The sequence below is a fragment of the Mustela lutreola genome, chromosome 3 (assembly GCF_030435805.1).
Source record: "Mustela lutreola isolate mMusLut2 chromosome 3, mMusLut2.pri, whole genome shotgun sequence".
Lineage (NCBI taxonomy): Eukaryota > Metazoa > Chordata > Mammalia > Carnivora > Mustelidae > Mustela > Mustela lutreola.
Window position 1 is genome coordinate 10,651,615 of NC_081292.1, and position 21,477 is coordinate 10,673,091.

The window sequence follows — 21,477 nt, forward strand, 5'->3', positions numbered from 1 at the left end:
TTTTCCAGGTGTGAGAATTGGAACAATTCACACGATCTCTGTGAGCCTCAGTCTCTTCACTGGTAAAGTAGGAATTATGATTCCCATCTTGGCCAGTTATTTTGAAAATTACAAGAGAACCACATGGGCCTTAATAATGTGACTTTTATTCTTTTTTCCCACTGGAGAGTCAGAATCCAAACCAAACATGCCATTCAGAATGCTACAGTGGGCAGGATAGGAGGCCAGGCACCATCCTCCTACAAAGGGCTGAACTATGGCTGGGCAGACTGAGCTGCAAGGCCTGTACCAGGATTCCAGCTTGAATGGCACCAGTCTGGCCTTTTGAACAGCTACTTCTTATATAAGGAGATAGATCTTATTCTGGATGTGGGTGGCGCTACGGAGGAACAAGCCAGCTTCCAGGGCATCTGGAAATGAACACTAAGGCTTCTCAAAGGAGAAGATGCTCTTCAGAGAATGGAGGCTTAGTCACATGGATGACTCTGAACCACGAAATGCAGAGCTCAGAGGTCCAGGAGAGTTGGGAAACAGCCATGGGAGGCGCAGGTAGATAGGGAGGCTGGAGCATATGTTGGGTTTAGAAAGTGAAGGGAAATCTGATCTGTGCTGGCCTTGGGAGCTTCCCACTTGAGTTTGAGGGACTCGTGAGCCATGACAGTCCTTCAAGCTGAAGCAAGGCATGATGAGGTCTGTGTTTTAGAAATTCTGGAGAGAGAAAGACAGTGTGTATTCAGGGGTTGGGGGCTGCAAGCAGACAGAGCTGCCAGAAACTGTTCGGGAACCAGAACAGAAAATGCTTGGGAGAGGAGAGCTGCCTGGGTGTGAGCTCCCTGAAGGAAGTGGAGGCTACAGACTTGGGGTGGCCTTGTTGTGGAGCGTGGGGAAGAGAAAGGCAGCAAAGAAGAGACAAAAGGTTCTTTGGCTTAGGACTGGCATAAATGGTCCCCAAAGCCCAGGGAACAGAGACTCAGGAGGTGGTAAGGAAGCGATGAGTTCTATTGGAGGCCTGTTGGACTTGAGGGCAGCCTGAGGTCTTCAAATGGAGGTGCTCAGCTGCTACCTGCGTCAGGAGACCTGGCATCCATGCTGAGGGGACTGGCCCTCCTACATTCCTGTTGGATTCTGACCACCTCCTCTCTCTCTGTTTTCAGTACTTCGTCTTCACTGGGGTGCTTGCCATGGTGACCTGTGCAGTTTTCCTCCGCCTGAACTCTGTCCTGAAGCTGGCTGTGCTGCTGATTATGATCGCCATCTACGCTCTGCTAACCGAGACCATCTATGCGGGCCTCTTTCTGCGCTACGACAACCTGAACCACAGTGGAGAGTAAGTCCTCACCATCACACGCTCGAAAAGGGCTCAACTCCCAGTTGGAAATGGAGCCTTGGGGAAGATGATTGAGGTGGCATCACCAAAACTTGGGGACCATTGGATATTGACTTCTGTTTCTCAACTCAGGAGCTCTCTGGTTTACAAGTTTAGGCAAAATCCCTTGTTTTCAGTTGTAAAGTTTGGACTGAGTAGTAACGAAAGAGTAGCTCCAGTCTCCTTCCTCCAAACTTAATAATTTATGATTCCTTCCAATTTAACAGCTCTGAGATGCATGAGGTCTGATTATAATTTGGCTGTGATAATATTAATAGTAGCATTGAACACTTACTACGGTCCTTGCCCTGGATTATATGTGAAATACAGAAAAGTACAAAAAATAATGTCTCACCCTAGATTTCTTGCAGCAGAGCTGAAACAAGGTGGAAGAGCCAGCACAACTCCAGGGCAGTGAAAGAGAGGGAGAAGAGGTCTGGAGACAAGCATAAGCTGACATGTTATTTTGTGGCCTCATCGGTCAGGAGAAGATTGGAAAGAGCCACTCAGGATTACGTGGGTGGCTCAGTTAGTGAGCGTCTGCCTTAAGCTCAGGCCATAATCCTGGGGTCCTGGGATCGAGTCCCACATGGGGCTCCTGCTCAGCAGGGAACCTGCTTCTTCTTCTGCCTCTGCCTGCAATTCCCCTTGCTTGTGCTTTTTCACTATCTCAAATAAATAAATAAAATCTTTAAAAAAAAAAAAAAAAAAAAAGAAAGAAAGAAAGAAGAAAGGAACCACTCGGTTGAAATGTCTCTGGATGGGCAGTGAAGTGAGGAAAGCTGGCTCAGACACAGAAAGGGAGAGAGATTTCTCTCCTGGATCCATCCTTTTCCTGTCTCTCATGAGTCACAGCTCCGTCTCCAGATGACCTTCCTGGTGACAGCCCGTGGTCCCTCACACAGCCCCATGGGAAGCCAGACCCCACTCCTGCACCATGGAGCTTCACCCGAGCCAGCAGTGGCCTAGGCAGCGGCCTCAGGTGTAGGAAGCTTAGAGCTAACTGAGACCATAGTAAGGAGCCCACCAAATGAGAAAAAAAAATAGGAGGCAAAGATTGTCCAAAAAGCCCCAGAAAATGTGCTGGATACTAATTATATCAACATCTATGAACCAACCCCTGGAAACAACGTTAATAATGAGTCATGTTTACTTCTTCATTTTTTAAAGATTTATTCATTTATTTTAAAGAGAGAAAGCACACAAGAGTGGGAGGGGAAGAGGGAGAGAAAGAATCTCTAGCAGATTCTGTGCTGAGCATTGAGCCCAATGCGGGGCTCTATGCCATCACCCTGGGATCACAACCTGAGCCAAAATCAAGAGTCATAGGTTTAACTGAGTATGGTACCCAGGTGCTCTTACTTCTGCATTTTAAGAGGATCAAGTATTTCAGATTTTTTGCTATGACATTCAGATGGTCTCTCGTCCCCAGCATTATTCCCTCCTCCTAAGAGCCAACTTCTAAGGCACTTACTGTGCACCCTTCCCATCTATGTATTTTATATACATTAAGTGATGTCTGTATTATAAATTACTTATAAAATTGTTTCGGCGTCATGCAGTATTGCATTTCTTTGATGCTTCTAGTTTGATGGCCACAGATGTAATTCTGCAGACTGCCCTCACAATCGGCAGCGGTAAAATGTTCCAATTCCATAATATGAACCTACCAAAATATATTTATCATTTGACCTATGAATAGACCGTCAGGCTCTTAGTAGTTTTCCTTACTTAAAAAATGCTTCAGTGACCATTATCAAAAATGTCTCCCGGAACTTAGATCTAAAAGCACACTTGCTGGATTGGGAGGTGTTTCTATGTCCCACTTTGTACAGTTTTGCCAAACTGCTCTCCACTCTCGACACACCCCTCTCAAAGCCGTCAGAGCCATCTGGTCCCCTCATTGTCTCTCTCACGATTTCCCTCTCACAAGCAATGGTCCTGTTGCTCCTTGTTCCCGCCCCACCCTTGTTAGACTTTCAAAATTCTTGTCAAACTCATGGGTGTGAATCTCATTTTTCCCATTAGTATTTCCTTGGTCTGAGCAAGTTTGTGCATTTTTGTTTATTAACTATTTGTATTTCCTTTTAAGTGAACTGTCAGGTCATCTCCCTTGACTGGTCTTCTTTTTGGCTCCTTGCCTTTTTCTTACTGGATTTGTGAGGCTTCTTTATAAATTCCAGATGCAAATTTCTTTTTTACGCGTCAGACACTTTATGTACATGACCCTGTTTGATCCTCACAGCAACCATCCGAAGAACATGGGCTCAGAAAGGTTAAACAGTTTTCATGGTGCCCATGGCTAGTAACAAACAGATCTGGAGTCAAATGGGGCTTATCCTGGCTTCAAAGTCCGCCTTTGTCAATACTGCACACACTTCTTCTAAGTCAAGCTGAAGAATCTCTCATCATATGCCCAGGGTTCAAAAAGTCAAAACAGTTTCAAATTAGGTAAAATTGTTAGTGGCAATAGGTGTGGCCATGGCCAAACAGAGGGCAAAGAGATGTAGGAACAAAATAAGCCACATTTGCGGTAAGAATAAAATTAAACTAACCAGCCAGGGCGTTGGCTTCAAATCCAGAGTCTGTTGCATTAGGAAGTCACTTCCCATTTCTGGACCTCAGTTTGCCTGTCAGTGAAATGGAATAACTGTCCTCTATCCCAGGGCCATGTGAGGCTCTGATGTGCCTGGTACACAGCAGGAGATCCGTAGCGGTGCATTCCTAGCCCCTCCCCCCTTCTTAGGAGAGAGGTTTATTAGTTCTGAATTCTGTTTCGAGGCCTTGGGGAAGAGCTTGTAGTGAAATTGTAAGCAGGGTTGTGTACGTGAATCCAATCCCAAGCTCACTGGTGCAAGGTCAGAGTATTTTTCTCAGCTTCTTCCTGATTCAAGGTCAGTTATTGGCGAGTCTTGTATTGACTCACACTTTGCTATCCATGGAACTAAACTAATAAGGATCAGAAGAGCTCTTTCAACCTTCTCGTTCACTGAGTTACAGATCAGCAGATCAGCGGCCACTGCGCGTCCCATTGGCAGCCAGAGCCTGCTCATGCTGTCGGGGGTTAGCCAACACTTCAGGAGCTCACCTTGGGCACTTCAGTGACACTCTGCTGGTTGTACCTGGGGGTTAGGTACACTTGTAATGCAGAGTGTGAAGAACCTTCCACTGGCAGCCTGGCTGCATCTCCAGCCAGATGGTCTCAAATACTTCAGACCAGCATCTCCCAGTCTGCTCAGGAGGCCCTCCATGACAACTCGCCACCTCAGCAGATGACCCTGAGTCCAAAACAGGAGGGGCACCCTCTCCCCCCAGTATCTTATCAATCCCTGGAGACTGATCTATCTCAGTATGCCTTGTAAGGAAGCGCTCTATCACAACAGGTATGAGTACAGGTTTAGGAGTTAAGGCACTTAGGTTCAAACCCCAGCACTGTCATCAGCCAGCTGTGTGATTCCCAAGGGAATTCATGAAAAGTGACAATCCCTCTGAGCACAGCTTTTCTTATCTGTAAAGTGACAGTAGCAACCTGTCCTATGTTGTAGGAGTATCCAAGAGATCAAATGTGATCATGGAAACTTAGCATAAGGCCTGGAACAGAACAAGCACTTGAATGATACTAACAATTATTATCCCACATGCACCCTCCATGCCGTAATGCTGCTGTCCTAGAAAGATCCTCGTTCTCATCTCTGGGCTGCTGTCACCTAACTGATCTTCCAGCCTCCACTCTTGATGCATCCTGCTCAAAACCATCAGAGACATCTGGTCAACTCATTATCCTTCTTAAAACCCAGAAGGGGTTCCAAGGCACTTGGGTTACTGGGTCGTTTGAGCTTCCAACTCTTGATTTTGGCTCAGAGCATGATCTCAGGATTGTGAGATCAAGCCCTGCATCATTCTCTGAACTCAGCTAGAAGTCTGCTTGGGATTCTGTCTCTCCTCTGCCTCTCCCTCCCACCCACACCCACACTCATTCTCTCTTTTTCTCTAAAAATAAACAAATCTTTTAAAAAAAAATCCCTTAAGGGGCTCTTTATCACCTCTAAGATGCTAAAATTCAATCTGCTTCCCAAGGACTCCGCATGTCTCCCAGTCTGGTCCCCATGACTCCTCCAGTCTTTACTCCTGCAGCTCCAAAGACCATCACCTATACATAGTGTTATTACAGACATGGCATACGACCAACACTTAGCAAATGTAGTCATTAGCGTGGGGACAGAATAAAGCATCATTCAAACTGGCTGGCTCATTTTGAGATTCAAAAGGGGAAATGGGAGTAATCGCTAAACTAAGAATGTGGCATCAGAAGCACAAATGGCCAGAGCTCTGAGCTTGGTGCTTAAGATGTGAAACTGCGTCCTGGCTCTGATAGGAATCAGCTGTGTGACCCACGGCAAGTAGCTTCTCCCTGGTCCTTGATTTTAAATGTATAAAATAGAAGCCATGCAAGGGGTATTATGTTATCTATTATACCTATAGTATAGAATAGAACGGACCCACCCAACTTGCCTTGTAAATGTTGAATTACATGGAATTATTTTCATAATATGTACTAAGTACAGAAGGAGGTTTCAAAAATAATATGAACCATACAGTCCTTAATGTATAAGCATATTTTTGCATAGAGGAAAGGGAAGGGACACTTAGTTGACACCAAAATATTTTTTTTAAGATTTATTTATTTATTTTAAAGAGAGAGAAAGAGGGAGAGAGAACAACCTAGGGGAGGGACACAGGGAGACTGAGAGAAGTCCCCAAGCAGACTCCCCCTGCATCCAGAATCTGCTGAGAGGCTGTATCGCAGGAGCCTGAGATCATGACCTGAGCCAAAATCCAGAGTCGGACCCTCAACTGTGTCACCCAGGCACCCCTGGTTGGCTCCAAAATATTAATAATTGTTTTCTCTGAGTGGTAGGCATAAAGACAATTTTTATTTTCTTATTTGTGAATTTTATTTTCTTATATGTTACCACGATTAACATAAATACTTCTGTAATGAGTAACACTCAAATTAAACATTAATTTTTATGAGACATCAGATAAGATGCTCTCTAAAGACTGTTACAGCATTGAGAATCAGCATTATTCTACATGTGTTTTTACTTAATTATGTGCCTTTCTATTAGCATAGGGAGATGGTTGTATTAATTCCATGATTTTATTACTATAAATAAATTAATTCAAAATGCCCCTGGTTTTACATCTGTGCCACCTAATATCAAGCAAAGTGTTAGAACTTCATTCACATTTTGGTCATTTGACTCTCTTGGAAATTCTTCAAAGAATCACAGAAGCTACCAGGAAAAAAGAAATTCCTTCTAAACTCAAATCACAATTTTTGGATGTTCCTTGGCCTGGCTGACTTTCTATGCATACTTTGCAATCTTGACTCCAGCTATAATATTTCCAGGTGAAATAGAGTTTAAAGACTAGGAAACCATTCATAGTAATTTTCCCATAGTTTTTTTTCTGATCTAGCCAGCTCTTTATTTTTGGTCAGCCTCTGCTTTCCAGAGGTATGGGTGTTTTCCCTTGAAAGTGTGTTGCAAGTGACACATTGCTGGCCTTCCAAAAGTCTTCTACGTCACAAAGAAAAGGATGTCAAAAGTGCCTGGGAGAGCAGGCATCCCAGGAGGGCACACTCAGGAGGAGTTAAATGCAGGATGTCTCCCATTCCCATGAAGCTGTGTGAAGGAGGGCTTTATTTCAAGCATCCCCACCAGGAGCAAGAGCAAGCACCAGCAGGTTTCAACCAGCTAGCTAAGTAAGATACATGCCCCATACCTACAAAGCTTATGCCATCTTTTCCTCCTGAAATCTACCACCCTCGAAGACTCAGCTCCTGTGTTTCCAGAATATCCATCTTGGGTTACTTTCTCTTCCCATGTATTCCCATGGCAACAAGGACGTATTTTTACAATGAAGTGTATTGTGTTACGAACTTATCTATCTGTTCGGTTCTCTCTTTTCCTGGACTGTTTTGAGGGCAAAAACAATGTGCCTTCTTCATTTTCTATACCCCAGCATGTGTCTGGTATGCAGTAGTGCTCAGTAATTATATGCTTTTGCTGGGGCTATAGACGACAGACACAATAATGAGTATCATCTATTATTAGCGTCTTATCTCCAAGGAAAAGCAGATGGAACTAGGAATTCACAAATTGGAATCTTGTGCCAGCCCATAGACATCCTGGTCCCCTTGGGTTCCCGTATGCACAAGAGCTCCCCAAGAGAAAGCACATTTCTGTTCCTGAGTTCTTGTTCTATCTGCAGATCTGGACTGGGCCCACTCTGGATCAGCTGGGAGGGTCTTCAACATAAAGCTAGATGAGATGCTGGTCTTGGCAGCGGGGTTCAGGCCCCCATTTCCTGAGCCCAGTACTACTGTTCATCTCCAGTGAGGAGAGAAAAGGGAAGGCTCGAGACCACCTGGGTTTGGTCTTGTCAGCATCCATTCTATCCCCCCCACCTACATGCTGCATTTCCTCTTTGATGGCACCTTGTGTCTATAAGCCTCATCAGAGTTAAGCCACTAATGAATATATGTGTGCTTTTGGTTGGGAGGCAATAAAACAGAGAGTGACATGATCCAGTTTTAGTGACACAGAATATTCCAGAAAGCATGTTGGAAATAGATGTTGGAAGGCAATGCAGGGGGCTACTGAAAGCTGTGGTGGCTGCCCTCAGGGGGTAGAGGTAGAGATGGAGAGAGTGGAGGGACAGGGGATATATTTGGGTGGAAGAGCAGACAGGATTGACATATTGGGGTGGTGAGGGCTGACTCCTAGGTTTGTTTTGTATTTGGCTCAAGCATCAGGGTGAGTGGATGATGGGGGCCTCTCCTGAGATAGGAAGAACAGGAGTAATGGAAAGCAAGTCCCAATGTCCCCACAGATAATTTGTCTATAACATTTTATTCTGAGTTTTCTTCATTAGTCCCCAGAAGCCTGTCAAGAGGACTGTTGATTTCCACAGATTGCCAGTGTCCATAGTCAAAGTCCAATGTTGCTTCTTCCAAACCTTTTGGCTCCTGGTTTTGCTTGTCCTGAGAAAGGCTTTGTGCTGGGCTGAAATGAAAGAGAGAAAACATGCAGAACCGAACAAGGGTTTTTGGAACTTCTGAATTCCTTGGATGACTGAAAGTGATATCCGTGTTTAAATATAAGCTTACCCATCTTCGGCTGCCCTCCAGCTTGATCTCTGGGAGAGCCCAGGACAGGCCAGACCAGTGACCCTTCAGCATGTGCCCCAACAAGGACTGTGAATGGAGCATTTGGTGGGGGTTGAGGGGTGTCAGTCCAGGAGGAGATGACGCACAGGGAACAAAGGTTTTATTAAAATATATAAGAAATAAGATGGGGATTATAACAGTGCCTGACTCATAGAATTAATATAAGAATTTTAAACTTAGAAAGAATTAAAATAGTGTCCAAATCATTGAATCAATTTAAGAATCTAAGCGAAAGCAGCTAAAACAGACATAGCCACACTGTCAGCACCATGACCCTATCTCTGAAATAGAATAACATCTAAAGAAAAAGGAGGCATCCTGGTCTTCATGTGGATTTTTGTGATGAGAAAGTTTCAAAGCTCTTTGAAGTCTGGAAGTGTTCCACAAAGGGAAAACATTTTGATCAATGTGAGTGCATTGTTGAGATGTTAGACTCTAGATTCGTCCACCAGGTGTGACAAAAGTGACCTCATACCCTGGAGAATCAACTGATTTCTGAATTAGCCTATGTGGAAACCTTCAGGCAGCAGCCCCTATTGCCTAGTGGGTGCTCAAGAAATATTCCCTCTTTTCTGTTTATCCAGCTTCTTTCTGAACCTGCTAATGAGTCTCCTTGGGGTTCCTCGATGGTTGTAACCTTGCCTTTCTTCTTGTCATCTTTCCTTTCTTCTTCCAACAGAGATTTCCTGGGGACCAAGGAGGCATCACTGCTGCTGATGGCCATGTTCCTCCTTGCTGTGTTCTACCATGGACAGCAGGTAATCCAACACTTTGCTCAAACTCCCCTCTGCTACTTGGCATTTCCCATTGCCCTGAAACCAATCTATGAGTCCTCTGCTCTTCCTTGCAGCGAATGACCCATCAGCTGCTTGCAGGAAGTGGTGATTCTTAATGAATTGGTTCCTAGTAAAGACCACCTTAAAAAAACTAAACTGGAGAAGATGATTTGGCAAGCCAGGATGTTTTAATGCCTTTCAGGTATATCTCTTTCAAAGAGATCATTGTTATGAAAAACAAACAAACAAATAAAAACTTACCATTTCTGCCTGAGGCCGACCAGGATCTCTCCCATTTCCATTACTCCCAGCATGGAGTCGTTCCCAGGACCAGTTGTGTGCTGGGCTTGGGAATCTTGCAGGTGAGAGGATCATTGGAGCCAGGGTCCTAGGCTAGCCTCTGACGCTCCGTTTGTGGCCTTAAGCAAGTTGCTCGTCTCCCTGAACGTAGAGGTCTTCCTCCAGTGTGAAATAGGATAATAACACCTGGATACGTCCGTTTTGGAGAATTGTCTGAGATTATCATGTGCAGCATTTTGCACACTGCCTTATGGAAGTATAGGAAGTGTGTCATTCCTTACTTGTCCAAGCAGATAAAGGGCCTAAAGTGTATCAGTGCCACCTCCCTGTGAAGCATGACTCTGCCAGCATCTGGGGTGGGCACTGCGGCGGGCTCCGTCTAAAACCCCATCCCTGACCCCAAAGGTTCTAGTCTCCCAGAGGACCTGCTACGTAGCAATCAGGCTGTCCAACGACTTTTTGAGTCATTGGGGCAAGAATTTATTCTGCATAGGAGTGCGATACCAGACTTCGCCCCAGGAGGCTTACCTGCTGTGGTCAGTAGGACATCTCCATGCAGACTCAGACCATGACTGCTGTGGTGTTCATCAGCCGGGGAGATTTTCTCTCCCTGGTGGAACCAGCCCCTGCCAGCTTCTCTGCCCTGCCCTGGATCCCAGTACATCTTTCTTTGGTCTACATCCACTTCAAAAAAAGTTACCAGAAGAGGAGAAAAGCAAAATAGAAGACTCAGCTAGGGCAGAAATAGAAACATAGCGCTAAGAAATCACCATGGAAACAGGGAGGTAATCAACCCTGAGAAACCCTGAAACAGCCCCAATCCCTAAGAACCTAGAAATACATACAAAGTTATGTGTAATAAGGGGGATGCAACATGTAGCCAAGGGGGAGAAAGATAAGTATAAAGACTTGACCAGGGAGAAGTGTTAGTGTGTATCAAGTTCTAGCTCTGTGCCTCTGTTATCTGGTATCATCCTCCCAACAACCGGGATTGGTAATTCTTGGCAGTCTATTTTGCAGATGAAGAAAATTATGCTACTCATCTAGTCAGGGGGGAGAACCCATTCAAACCCAGATTTTTCTCCAAAGCTCACCCTTTCCACTTCTCTAGACAGGAGAAAGAAACAAGTTCACGCACCAACACAATGGTCCCAGGCACTCAATCTTGCAGTGTGACTTTGATTTGGTTTTAAATTTGAGCTGAATTCATGGCAAAATAATAAGGCAAAGTCAAAAACTAACCATTTCCAGAATTCCTATATTTAGTTATTTCTAGCTCTCTGTTAGAGCTGGGGTCATATCTTCCATGTCTTGATGGCTTCTGGTTACAGAGGAAAACCCCTTAGTCTGACATGCAAACAGCCATCCCTAAGAAGGCTATGAAGATGAAATCAGACAAGGCGATCCTACAGAGAAACATACCCACCCGCCATCCCACAGGTTTGAAACTGATGAGTGAGCAACACCCCCCCACCACCACAAGATAACTGATAGCAAGTTCAGAGTGAGGGAGCTCATTTCACAATAGGAAGGATGTTCCTTTCTCCTCTATCAGCATAAGGAATTATTTTGTGCCCTGGCAATGTCCCTTCCCCAATACCCTTTTAACATTCTGATTTAATTTGTTCTGTGCTCCCTTTGTCCCGGGAAACAGACAACCTAACCATGTTAAGATTATTTGTAAAGTAAGGGTATATTTGTGCATAGGGAGGATCCAAGTGCTTAAGTGACATCTGATATGTCCCCTTCTTCTTTTTAACTTTCAAAAGGCTCTAAAATTACATAATCACATCCCATAATGGTAGCAGTCACAGGCTAATTGGCTGTGTAGTACGGGAGACGTACTCACACCCCAACTCTGCCACTTAGTGGCTATGTGACCTTCAGCAATTTACTTAACTTTCTGAGTCTCAATTTTCTTGTCTATAAAACGGGTATGCTAGTAACCGCCTTACCTCATAGGGTCGTTATAAGAGTGGATAAGAATATAATTGTAATGTACTAATCCCAGTGTTTGCACACAGAATAGGTCTTCAAAAATCATAAGCTATGAATGCTTTACTTTGAAAACAGGCCTCTGAGGTAAACAGGGAAAGTATTTTTATGCATCTGGCCCCAAGTCACCAAGGTCATAAAGCCAACAAGGAACACCAGGTAGAAACAGGAATCCAAAACTTCCGGGTCTATTCTCTCCCTACCGTGTGCCCCTGCCTCTCTTTATGAGAGGGGTCTTTCTGCCTCACCTGTGTCACTTCTGTGTCAGGCTCCTATTTCTCTGAACCAAGTCTGTCTACTCCTGGGGTCTGCCACCTGCTTCCACCAGTTTCTCTTTTTGTGACTCAGGGGCCCTCAATTTTTTTAAAGGTTGGATAATGCCCGTAGATGCCTGGTACACAGCAGCAGCCTGGTGGGAGCGTGTGTAATGAGTTATCTCCAGAGGGATGGAGGAAGTTACGTAACTAAGCACTTGGGAAATTTCATGTTGGACACATGTGGGAGTGCTGTACCATCACTTCCTCCTCCCCCAAGGCAGGTGGACGGTCTAAACGTTGGAGAGAGAGAGAGCAGTCAGGTGCCTGCCACCTCACCTGGTTCACTGGCAACCCTGAGGTGTGGGCTTCTCTTCAGGGGCTCTGTTTATAGGAGAGGAAGCCGCCTCTGCACACGGGGACAGAGATTAATGAGGTCTCCTCTTACTTCTGGGTCAGATAAAGAGAGACACCAAGACTGCGTGGTGTAGAAGGAAACACCCAAGCACTGGAATCAAATATTCTTTTTCTTTTCATTCTTTTTACATTTATTTCTTTATTTAGCAAGAGACTAAGAGAGGGAGTGGGGAGCATGGTGCAGGGAGAGGGGGAAAGAGAATTTCAAGCAGGCTCTACATTCAGCATGGAGCCTGACGTAGGGCTCCATCTCATGACCCTGAGATCATGACCTGAGGTGAAATCAAGAGTCAGCTGCTTAACCAGCTGAGCCACCCAGGTGCCCCTGGAACCAAATGGTCTTAAATTTGAGTCTCAGCAATGTCACTGGAAGGATGGGTGACATTGAGAAACTCAAGCCCCTAGAGCTGCCCCATCTTTACCAACAAAATGAAAAGGATAAAAGTTCTCTAGAAGGCATTGAAGAATGGCTGCATGAGGTCAAGTATGTATAATGCAGGGGTCAAGTCATAGCTTGGCATCAGAATGTCCTGAGTTCAGAGCCAGTCTCTGCTTGTGAGCCCTTGGGCAGTTGACTTTGCCTTAGTGTGACTCCATTTCTTCACCTGTGAAATGAGAATAACAAAATACCCACCTTGTTGAGTCATGTGACTGGATGAGCTTCAGCAGAGGAAGTGCTGAGAACAGGGCCTGGTCCAGGGCAAGAGCTGGGCCAGTGTTAACTCTCACCCTGTGCTGAGAGCCTGGCATGAAGCTTCTGAACAACATGTGTTGGTTCCCTGGGTACCCTTCTCATAGAGCCAGTTCTCTAATAGTCTGGTAAAAATCAAGAAAGAGATTACACTTCCAAATCCATTGCCAGTTCTTGAGCAAATGTGAAGATTTTCCCTTTCAAAGCTTCTGTGTGCCTTCTGTGCACTTTGCCTTGCTGTCCACGCCTGCTCTAACCACTGGGCTGAAATGCTCTTTCCTTAACACGTTCCTCTGTCTTTAGTTCTTCTGCCTTCACCTCTGAGCTGAGAGCAAATCATCTTTGTATGCCAAGCACCGTGCACATAGTAGGTGCACAGTACACTAGATCTTTTGTAAACTGGAAGGGCCTACTTTCCTCCCCCAGAGATTAAATAATAGACAATGCCTGCCTGCATGAGATTTGTTTTGGCAAGAGTCAGAGCTGTCCTCGAATTTAGAGTCTCCGTATGGACATGCCTTCAATGCAGTGACCAGCCATTGCCTGGCTGACACGCAAAGTGCATTCTTAACTTGTAACTGGAAAATCCTGGCTGAAATCGACTGCAGGACTCCAGATTTCCCTACCTGTGTTTCCGAGCTGAATTCAACCAAACGAAAGGTTCTCAATAGAAAATACATTGAAAATGATCTCCTGCTTCAACCAAGCATGCACTTTTAAGGGAGATAACAAGCATCTCATTTGGATAAGAAAATACTGTCCTGAAACTTGGCAAATTAAAATTCAATGCTCTTGAATCTGGAAGGAAAAAAGCAAATGCACAGCCTTGATCTGCTCTTATCCCCTGCTGCCTTAAGTTGCAGTAGTATCTTATAAATCTATAATTTAGACATTTCAGGATTTTTTTGCATGCATCATGTAATTTGGCCCATATAATAGATCCATATAATAATCTGTGCCTCTTGAACTAGACATCATGGAGACTATTATCCTTAATTTTTTTAGAAGGAGAACCAAAACACAAGAAGTGGAATGACTTTCCCAAGTTCACACAGCAAAATGGGCAAGACCGGCATTCTCTTCAGCAACCCGCTGCCTCCAATCATTTTTTGATCTTATGGAAAATCTCAAACATATATAAAAGTTTATGAAGTGCATAGTAGTCTCACAACTTCAACAATCATTAACTCTTGTGTCTTTTCTCACCTACCTCCCTATTCATTTTTCTCATCACTCCTTCCCAATTATTTTGAAGCAAATTCCAGATGTTCTGTCATTTCATCTGCAAATGCTTCAGTATGCATCCAATCAAGATAGAGAATTTTAACCTAATCACAATGCTATTAGACACTTTTAAAAAGAAAATGGTGTCTCTTTGACATTGTCAAGCCTCTAGGCACTGTTTCAATTTCTTAATTGGCTCATAATTATATTTTTAAGTTTGTTTATGTGATTTGGGTCACAAATACATAAATAAAATCCGTGTATTGCCATTGGTTGATATCTCTTAAGTCTGTTAATTTATAAGATTACTCTCCATCTTTTCTCTCTGGCAACATTTTGTGAAAGTCATCCGACTTCTATAATGCTTCCCAGTTTAGACTTTGTTGATTGCATCTCTCCGAGCTTTTAACAGATTCCTCTGCCCATTGTTTTTCCTGTGTTGGTAGTTATGTTTAGAAACTTGGTGAGAAAAAAAAAATACGTTGTTGGCTGGTTTTGTGAGTTACTTTTAACAGCCATGTAATATCTGCTTATCTTTTTTTTTTCTATTAGCAGCTAGCTATTGATAAGAATAGCCTCTATTCATTAATTCTATAGGTGGTAATAGCTTGATTCTATCCATAGTCTGTAAGTCATTAGCCAGAATACAGTTTGGAGAATACAATTCAACAGCTGTACCTCCAGGTACAGCTCATAAGGCAAAGGCAGGATAAATGCTTAATTATTTCCCTGTAACTGCATTCCCTGTAAGTTTCCCAGTCAGTCTGTCCCTAAGCACCATCCAGAGATGATCAATGCAGTCGTGTGTCTTAAGTGTCATTGTGAACTGATGCATGCTACCAGAGTCCCTGTGTTTCAATCCATTGCAATCACTATCCTTATTAAAGCTTGATTTGTCACATCTTTGACACATGGGAGCCTGTTCATACAACCCCCATCATCTCTGGGGATGTTCTTACTTTCTGATGTGAAAAAAAAAAATGGTCCAGGATCGTATGTTTCCTGCCCTAAACTTCAGCCATTTCTGCAAAGAGTGTGAGGTCATTTTAGTAAGAATTGATGTTTTGAAACCACAATCTAGATGCTGGGAGTGTCTGCTACTACTAGATTTTCATTATTTCTAGGCTTTTTTTTTTATCAGTGGGCCAAGGTAGGAAATATGTACATACCATGAGTTCATAGTGACACTTATTGACTTTTGGCTTAGATCCATCATTAGATATGCGTATCCTTTTTCCCTTCCCAGAAATACCAGGTCTCAGTGACACCAATCCAATTACCTATTTGCTTCATCTTGTAATTCACTTCCAGGAGTCTAAGAGTAATGATAGACACTACCACCAACAATACAATTGCTGTAAATGGTTTTGAGATTCTTTCTGAGTTCTTTTTATCCTCAGAATATTTCCTTCTACAAATGGGTCATCAAATTATTATGTTAAAGACATTTGGAATATTTCCCCTTGGTGTGGTTATATGTATAGATTCATCTGTTTGTCTTCTGTCTGTTTTCTTACCGAGTTTTTTTTTTAAACATCTGTTTAGCTTTGTACTTAAGAAAAATGTTTCCACAATTCAACAGCCAAGTTTATAAAACAAGATTTAATTTTAAAACTTTAAATTCTATCCCTATTTCTCCACTCTACTCCCTCCCTTCCTCCTCTCTTCGGTAATGAGTTTTTATGTTTGACCTTTTATTCTTCTATTTTTCAATAAGTAAAGAAAATATATACATGTGGACAGAGAGAGAAGTCAATGCCCCCTTTTCTATTTTTTAATTATTTATTTAAATTCAATTTCATTGACATAGAGTGTGTGATTAGTTTCGGGGGTAGAATTTAGAGACACATCAGTTGTATATAACACCCAGTGCTCGTTACATCATTCTTCATGCCCATCCCCCAGTTACCTCATCCCCTGACCCCCCTCCCCACCAGCAACCCTCAGTTTATTTCCTATAGTCTAGCATCTCTTAAAGTTTGCCTCTCTATATATTTTCATCTTATTTTATTTTTCCTTCCCCTCCCATACTTCCATCTGACTTGTTTCTCAGAATCCACCTATGAATGAAATCATACGGTATTTTTCTTTCTCTGACTGACTTCTGTTACTTAGCATAATCCCCTCCAGTTCCATCCATGACATAGACAATCCTTTTGTAGATCAAAGGTGGAATATTCTACATGCTTTTCTCTACCTTGGGGACTAGTTCATCAAAGTATAGAGAAATCATTTTCCTTCATTTTTTCTTCCTTGTAGTCATATACAATAGTTTCTTCAGCCAACAAAATGAACACCTGGGTTGTTTCCAGCTTTTGCTATTACAAATTCTGCTGAAGGGGTAATCTTGTGCCTCTGTCTTTCCATATTTTTACCACCCCCTGAGACTTTCATGTAAGACAAAGGAAAGAAACTAGCTGAATATTTTAAACCCTTGAATTCAAGGCATCGCATCATATGTTTGGCCGCACAACATATTGCCCATTTCAATAGTTAAAAAGACTTGGAAATAGGGACACCTGAGTGGTTCAGTCAGTTAAAAATCTGCCTTAGGTTGAGGTCATGATCCCAGAGTCCTGAGATTAAGCCCCGCATCAGGCTCCTTGCTCAGAGGGGAGCCTGCTTCTCTCTCTGCCCTCCCCCCACCTGCTTGTGCGCTCTCTCTCTCTCTCTCTCTCTGTCTCTGACAAATAAATGAATAAAATCTTTTTTTTAATATTTTATTTATTTATTTCACAGATAGATCACAAGTCAGACAGAGATCACAAGTAGGCAGAGAAGCAGGCAGAGAGAGAGGAGGAAGCAGGCTCCCCGCTGAGCAGAGAGCCCAATGAGGGGCTCGATCTTAGGACCCTGGGATTATAATCTGAGCTGAAGGCAGAGGCTCTAACCCACTGAGCCACCCAGGCATCCCTAAATGAATAAATTCTAAAAAACAAAACAAAACAAAAAAAAAAAGAGTTGGAAATAATGGTATCCCCAAACTGTGGTAAATATGCTTTAAGAGATTCTTTAAAAGGAAGCTGTCTGCTCTCCAGTGCAGGGAAACTAAGACGTGGGGAAGCTAACAATGTATGTTGAGGACCTACTGTGGGCCACGTGCCCTCTCTATAACCCCCTAAATAATTCTCCTTCCAGTCCCACATGCTCATGGGTGTTCATCCCAGTTGTAGAGATAAAGAATCCGTGATAAAGTCACGAGTCCAGTTTACAACGTTTGAATGTGGGACCAGGACCCTAAGCCACATCTGTCTCTCAACTTAGAATCCATGATGCTCTCATTCACTTCTTTTTCTTGCCTCGTGATGAAGAGCTCAGACTCAGGAGTTCGTTCCAGCCCTGACTTCCCCACTCACGAGTGTGTGATTTTGGTCAAGTCACTCAACCCTGCTCGCTTTGATTCTCTCATCTATAAGATAAGGGTTGATAATGATACCTCCCCATCAGGGCTGTTGTGTGATGAAGGGAATGAATGGATGTTTATTGTTTCAAATAGACAATAAATGTTGCTGGTATGTAGCAACCACCATCTATGTGTTGGCCAGCCTCATTATCAGAATTTACTTGTGGAGTCCACACATACTGATGGAGCACCTCCCATGTGCCTGCCATGGTGCTCCATGGTAAGGAGATCATTGAGCAGATGAAGGGACTCCTGAACTCACAGCACCTATAATCTAGTAGATGACAGAGTCATCCCCAGAGAGTCACACAATCACAAAATCATAGGTGTCTTAATGGTAGGAAGGGAAGGTCCACAGCCCTGTGGAGTCGAGTCACCCTCCAATCTCTTGGCATTGGGCAAAATGCCCCCAGCATGTTCAGCTGAGGCTCTGTTTTGTTTGTGAAGGGTTCCACAGAAGCATTCTCCCCCTCTCACCCTGTGTGCCTGAGCCTGTACCCCGGGAGCTCACCCATTCCTTCTCTTTCTCTCCCACACACAACAGCTAGAGTACACAGCCCGCCTTGACTTCCTTTGGCGAGTACAGGCCAAAGAGGAGATCAATGAGATGAAGGAGCTAAGGGAACACAATGAGAACATGCTCCGGAACATTCTACCCAGCCACGTGGCCCGCCACTTCCTGGAGAAAGACAGAGACAATGAGGTGAGCCCAGGCTTGTCCAGCTGGGAGGAACAGTGGTGGTGGGAGGGGTGCAGTTGGACACACTGGTCCCGAGCTCTGGGAGAATCCCCCTGCCCTTGCATGAGCCCTGGAGAATGGAGACCATGCTACCCAAGAGTGCCAGGCCACCCAGACTGCCTAGCACCATGAAGTCTATGCAGGACTTCTCCAGCCTCGGGTACCTCATCTGTAAGATGGACTTCATGCGAGCTCCATCATGAGAATGGATTGAAATTTGAGTTTTACATGCATTTATTCATGCCTTTATGTGTTTCCATGGAGTCAGCTCTCCAGTGTCTTCTCACTCTGTGGGTAAGATGTTACCATTGACGTTATCTGCTGATCAGCTGAAGACATTTGGGTTTGTGAACCTTGCCTGAGGGTAGAACTAGGAGAAGTCCCCTCCCCCCAGGGTCCATTTCCCACCCAAGCCACCACAGCAAGATCAGTGGAAGAGAAGTAAAGGCAATGAATAAGCTGCGCTTGAATGATCTTGATGCACTAGGACCCTGGAGGTGTCCTGGATGCACATCCAAGCACTGCCCACCCTCCTCGACAGATGGAGGTTCTCTGGAATCAGCTTCAGGCCTGCTTTTCTCAAGGCTCCCTAAGATCAGGGCTTTGTTGCAAAAACTTCTTGACGAATCAAAGAAATCAAAGAGACTATTGCTGTGCACTCACCATGACCACCAAAAGGAGCAGGTGAAACCCTGGAGGCCTCAGAGGAAAAGCCAGAAGAGAAATGAAAAGAAAGCTGCTTTTCAATTAGAACACCCAAACAATGCGATATCTGGGACCAGAGGGAAGAGCAGGAGTATACTGGCTTTATCCTGAAAGAAAGGAAACCACCCAGAGATGCTGAGGTCACCAGCTGTGATCTAGGCCGAACCTCCACTGAGCAAAATAAATGACAGGGTCAGCCTTAATCATAGAAGACATGTTCAATCCAATGTCTTGTCATGCTTACTTGGGGTTTTATTTTTTTATTAACACATAATGTGTGGTTTCAGGGGCACAGATCTGAGATTCATATTTCAGGTTTTAAATACTTAAATAGTTCACAGTTGACCAGGCTTAACCACAAAGTTTTGACATAGCCTAGAGAATGCTCACCCTGTAAATAACCATTACAGAACACCTGCTGCATGCCCGGTACTGAGATAGGCCATTGAAGTAAATATCTTTCGTTCTAGCTACAGTTTTAAGAGGAGAGTTCATCACCCCATATTATTGACGAGGACTCAGAGCCCCAGAGAGGGCCGTGACGTGCCTCCCTGTATGTAAGCGATATTGTGAGTCAAATCCAGCCACGAGGATTCCTTGCCTCTGTGCTGCACTGCCCCAACCATGCCTCTGGGGTTTGGCAAGATCAGTGTGTACGTGTGTGTTTGTGTGAGAGAGAGACAGACAGACAGACAGAGTAACATGAGAAGGGGTGACACAGGCCGAGGCAGGAAAGCTATCACCTGCAGGAACTCCCAACATCCTGGTTTGTTCTTGTGAGAGGCCTCCTTAGCTCCACTTCTTGCTACAAATCAGAGCCACGATATGAACCGCTGCAAGGCTCAGGTCTGGACATTGTGAGTTTGCAGCCACAGCACTGCTCACAAGTAAATGATTATCCCCATTTGTAGAAGAAAGTGGGGCTCTGAGAAGTGAGAACACAGAGGTGGTGAGTACTGAGCTTGAATCACACCCACGTTTGTGCAACTGAAGAGCTAAGTCTTGCGTTTTGTCCCATGTTGCTGTTAGGGCATGAGTGGGAGAGAAGGGGCAGCAGTGACAAACACTGACTCAAACCATCTGAACACAGGGTCGTGGACAGAGCCTTGCCCCCTGGGACACACTGTCCGGTTGGTTCTGGCTATGTCCCCCCACAAAGGTTCTGGCAGCTTCTGCTAGTCTGATGGACTTTTGGTTTAGATTAGTGCTCACCAACCCAGGGCAGGGACTTTCTCACGGTTGAGGCCCCTGGACTGGGTCATCAGTGTTGAATAGGTTATTGCTGAGTCCCAGGAAGCCCACTTGCCCTTTGTAGCTTTTCGAAGACCTGCAGAATGAATACTAATGATAGCAGGTGTCCTGGGTGCCGCAAAGTGCATACAGCACACATTCCCTCTCTGTCACTCACCAGCTGTGTGACCTAGGGTAACTCATTTTTTTTTTTCATCAGATTCGTGAGGAAATAATTCCTCATGACTTCAGTGTGAGACTCTTGCTGAATTTAGTGTGAAAACTCAATTGAAAAAGAACACATTAAGGGCCCAGCACAGCCTGGTGCAGTGGGGTCAGTATAGACAGGCTGTGTGGTTTTCTCAAAAGCCTGATGCCCTTGATTCAATCCCATCTCCTCTTCCTACTACTGGAACTGAGCAAGGGATGAATCCCTCTGGACCTCACTTTCCTCACCTACAAAGTAACAGTCTTTTGCAACTTGGTCCAATTGCTACAATGTTTCCATGAGTAATTATGCATAAAGCATCTAAATGGTGCTTGGCCCATTTTAGGAGCACACTGAATTGTTGCTATTGTTTTTGATAAAGGTGAGCCACGATTATCTTTTTGTTCCTTTGCAATCCCAATCCCCCACTCAGTGTCTCATACACTCAGTCACTCATTCACTCAGCATGTATTTATTGAGGGAAACCATGTACCGGGTGTTGTTCTAGATCCTGGGGATCAAACATTGAACAAAGAAGAAGAAAACTCCTTGCCAATATGGAGCATGCATTTTCATGGACAGATAGACATGAATGTGAATAAATATACACGATAGTGCCCAGTCGTGATTAGTCCTTGGTGGACAGAAGAAGTTGAGTAAGAAAACAGAGTAGGTGAAGGAGGTGGGGTTGACACTGGAGGGTCTCTTCAAGGCAGTGATGTTCTCACAGAAACCTGAGGCTACTAAAGTCAACCAGCCTCAGACATTGTTCTTCCCTTGCAGCGAGGTGGCTTAACTCAGTATAAGAAACCGAGGACCTGGAACCAGACAGGCCTGGGTGCCCTGAGCCAAGAACCGACTGAGTCTTCATCCTGATATCTGGGCAGAACAGGGACTGTGCATATGCTCAACATCCTCTATGAAGCCCAGACCAG

General features: G+C 44.3%; 1 protein-coding gene across 3 annotated transcripts in view; it reads left to right on the forward strand.

The window, feature by feature from the left end:
• Window positions 1–21,477, forward strand: part of ADCY8 (adenylate cyclase 8) — a 225,559-nt gene that overhangs the window by 186,123 nt on the left and 17,959 nt on the right. For all 3 annotated transcript variants that reach the window (XM_059165609.1, XM_059165611.1, XM_059165610.1), the window contains 3 exons: window positions 1,155–1,327; window positions 9,280–9,358; window positions 18,205–18,363. In XM_059165609.1, coding sequence (XP_059021592.1) covers window positions 1,155–1,327; window positions 9,280–9,358; window positions 18,205–18,363 — 411 coding nt within the window. The remainder of the gene's footprint in view (window positions 1–1,154; window positions 1,328–9,279; window positions 9,359–18,204; window positions 18,364–21,477) is intronic.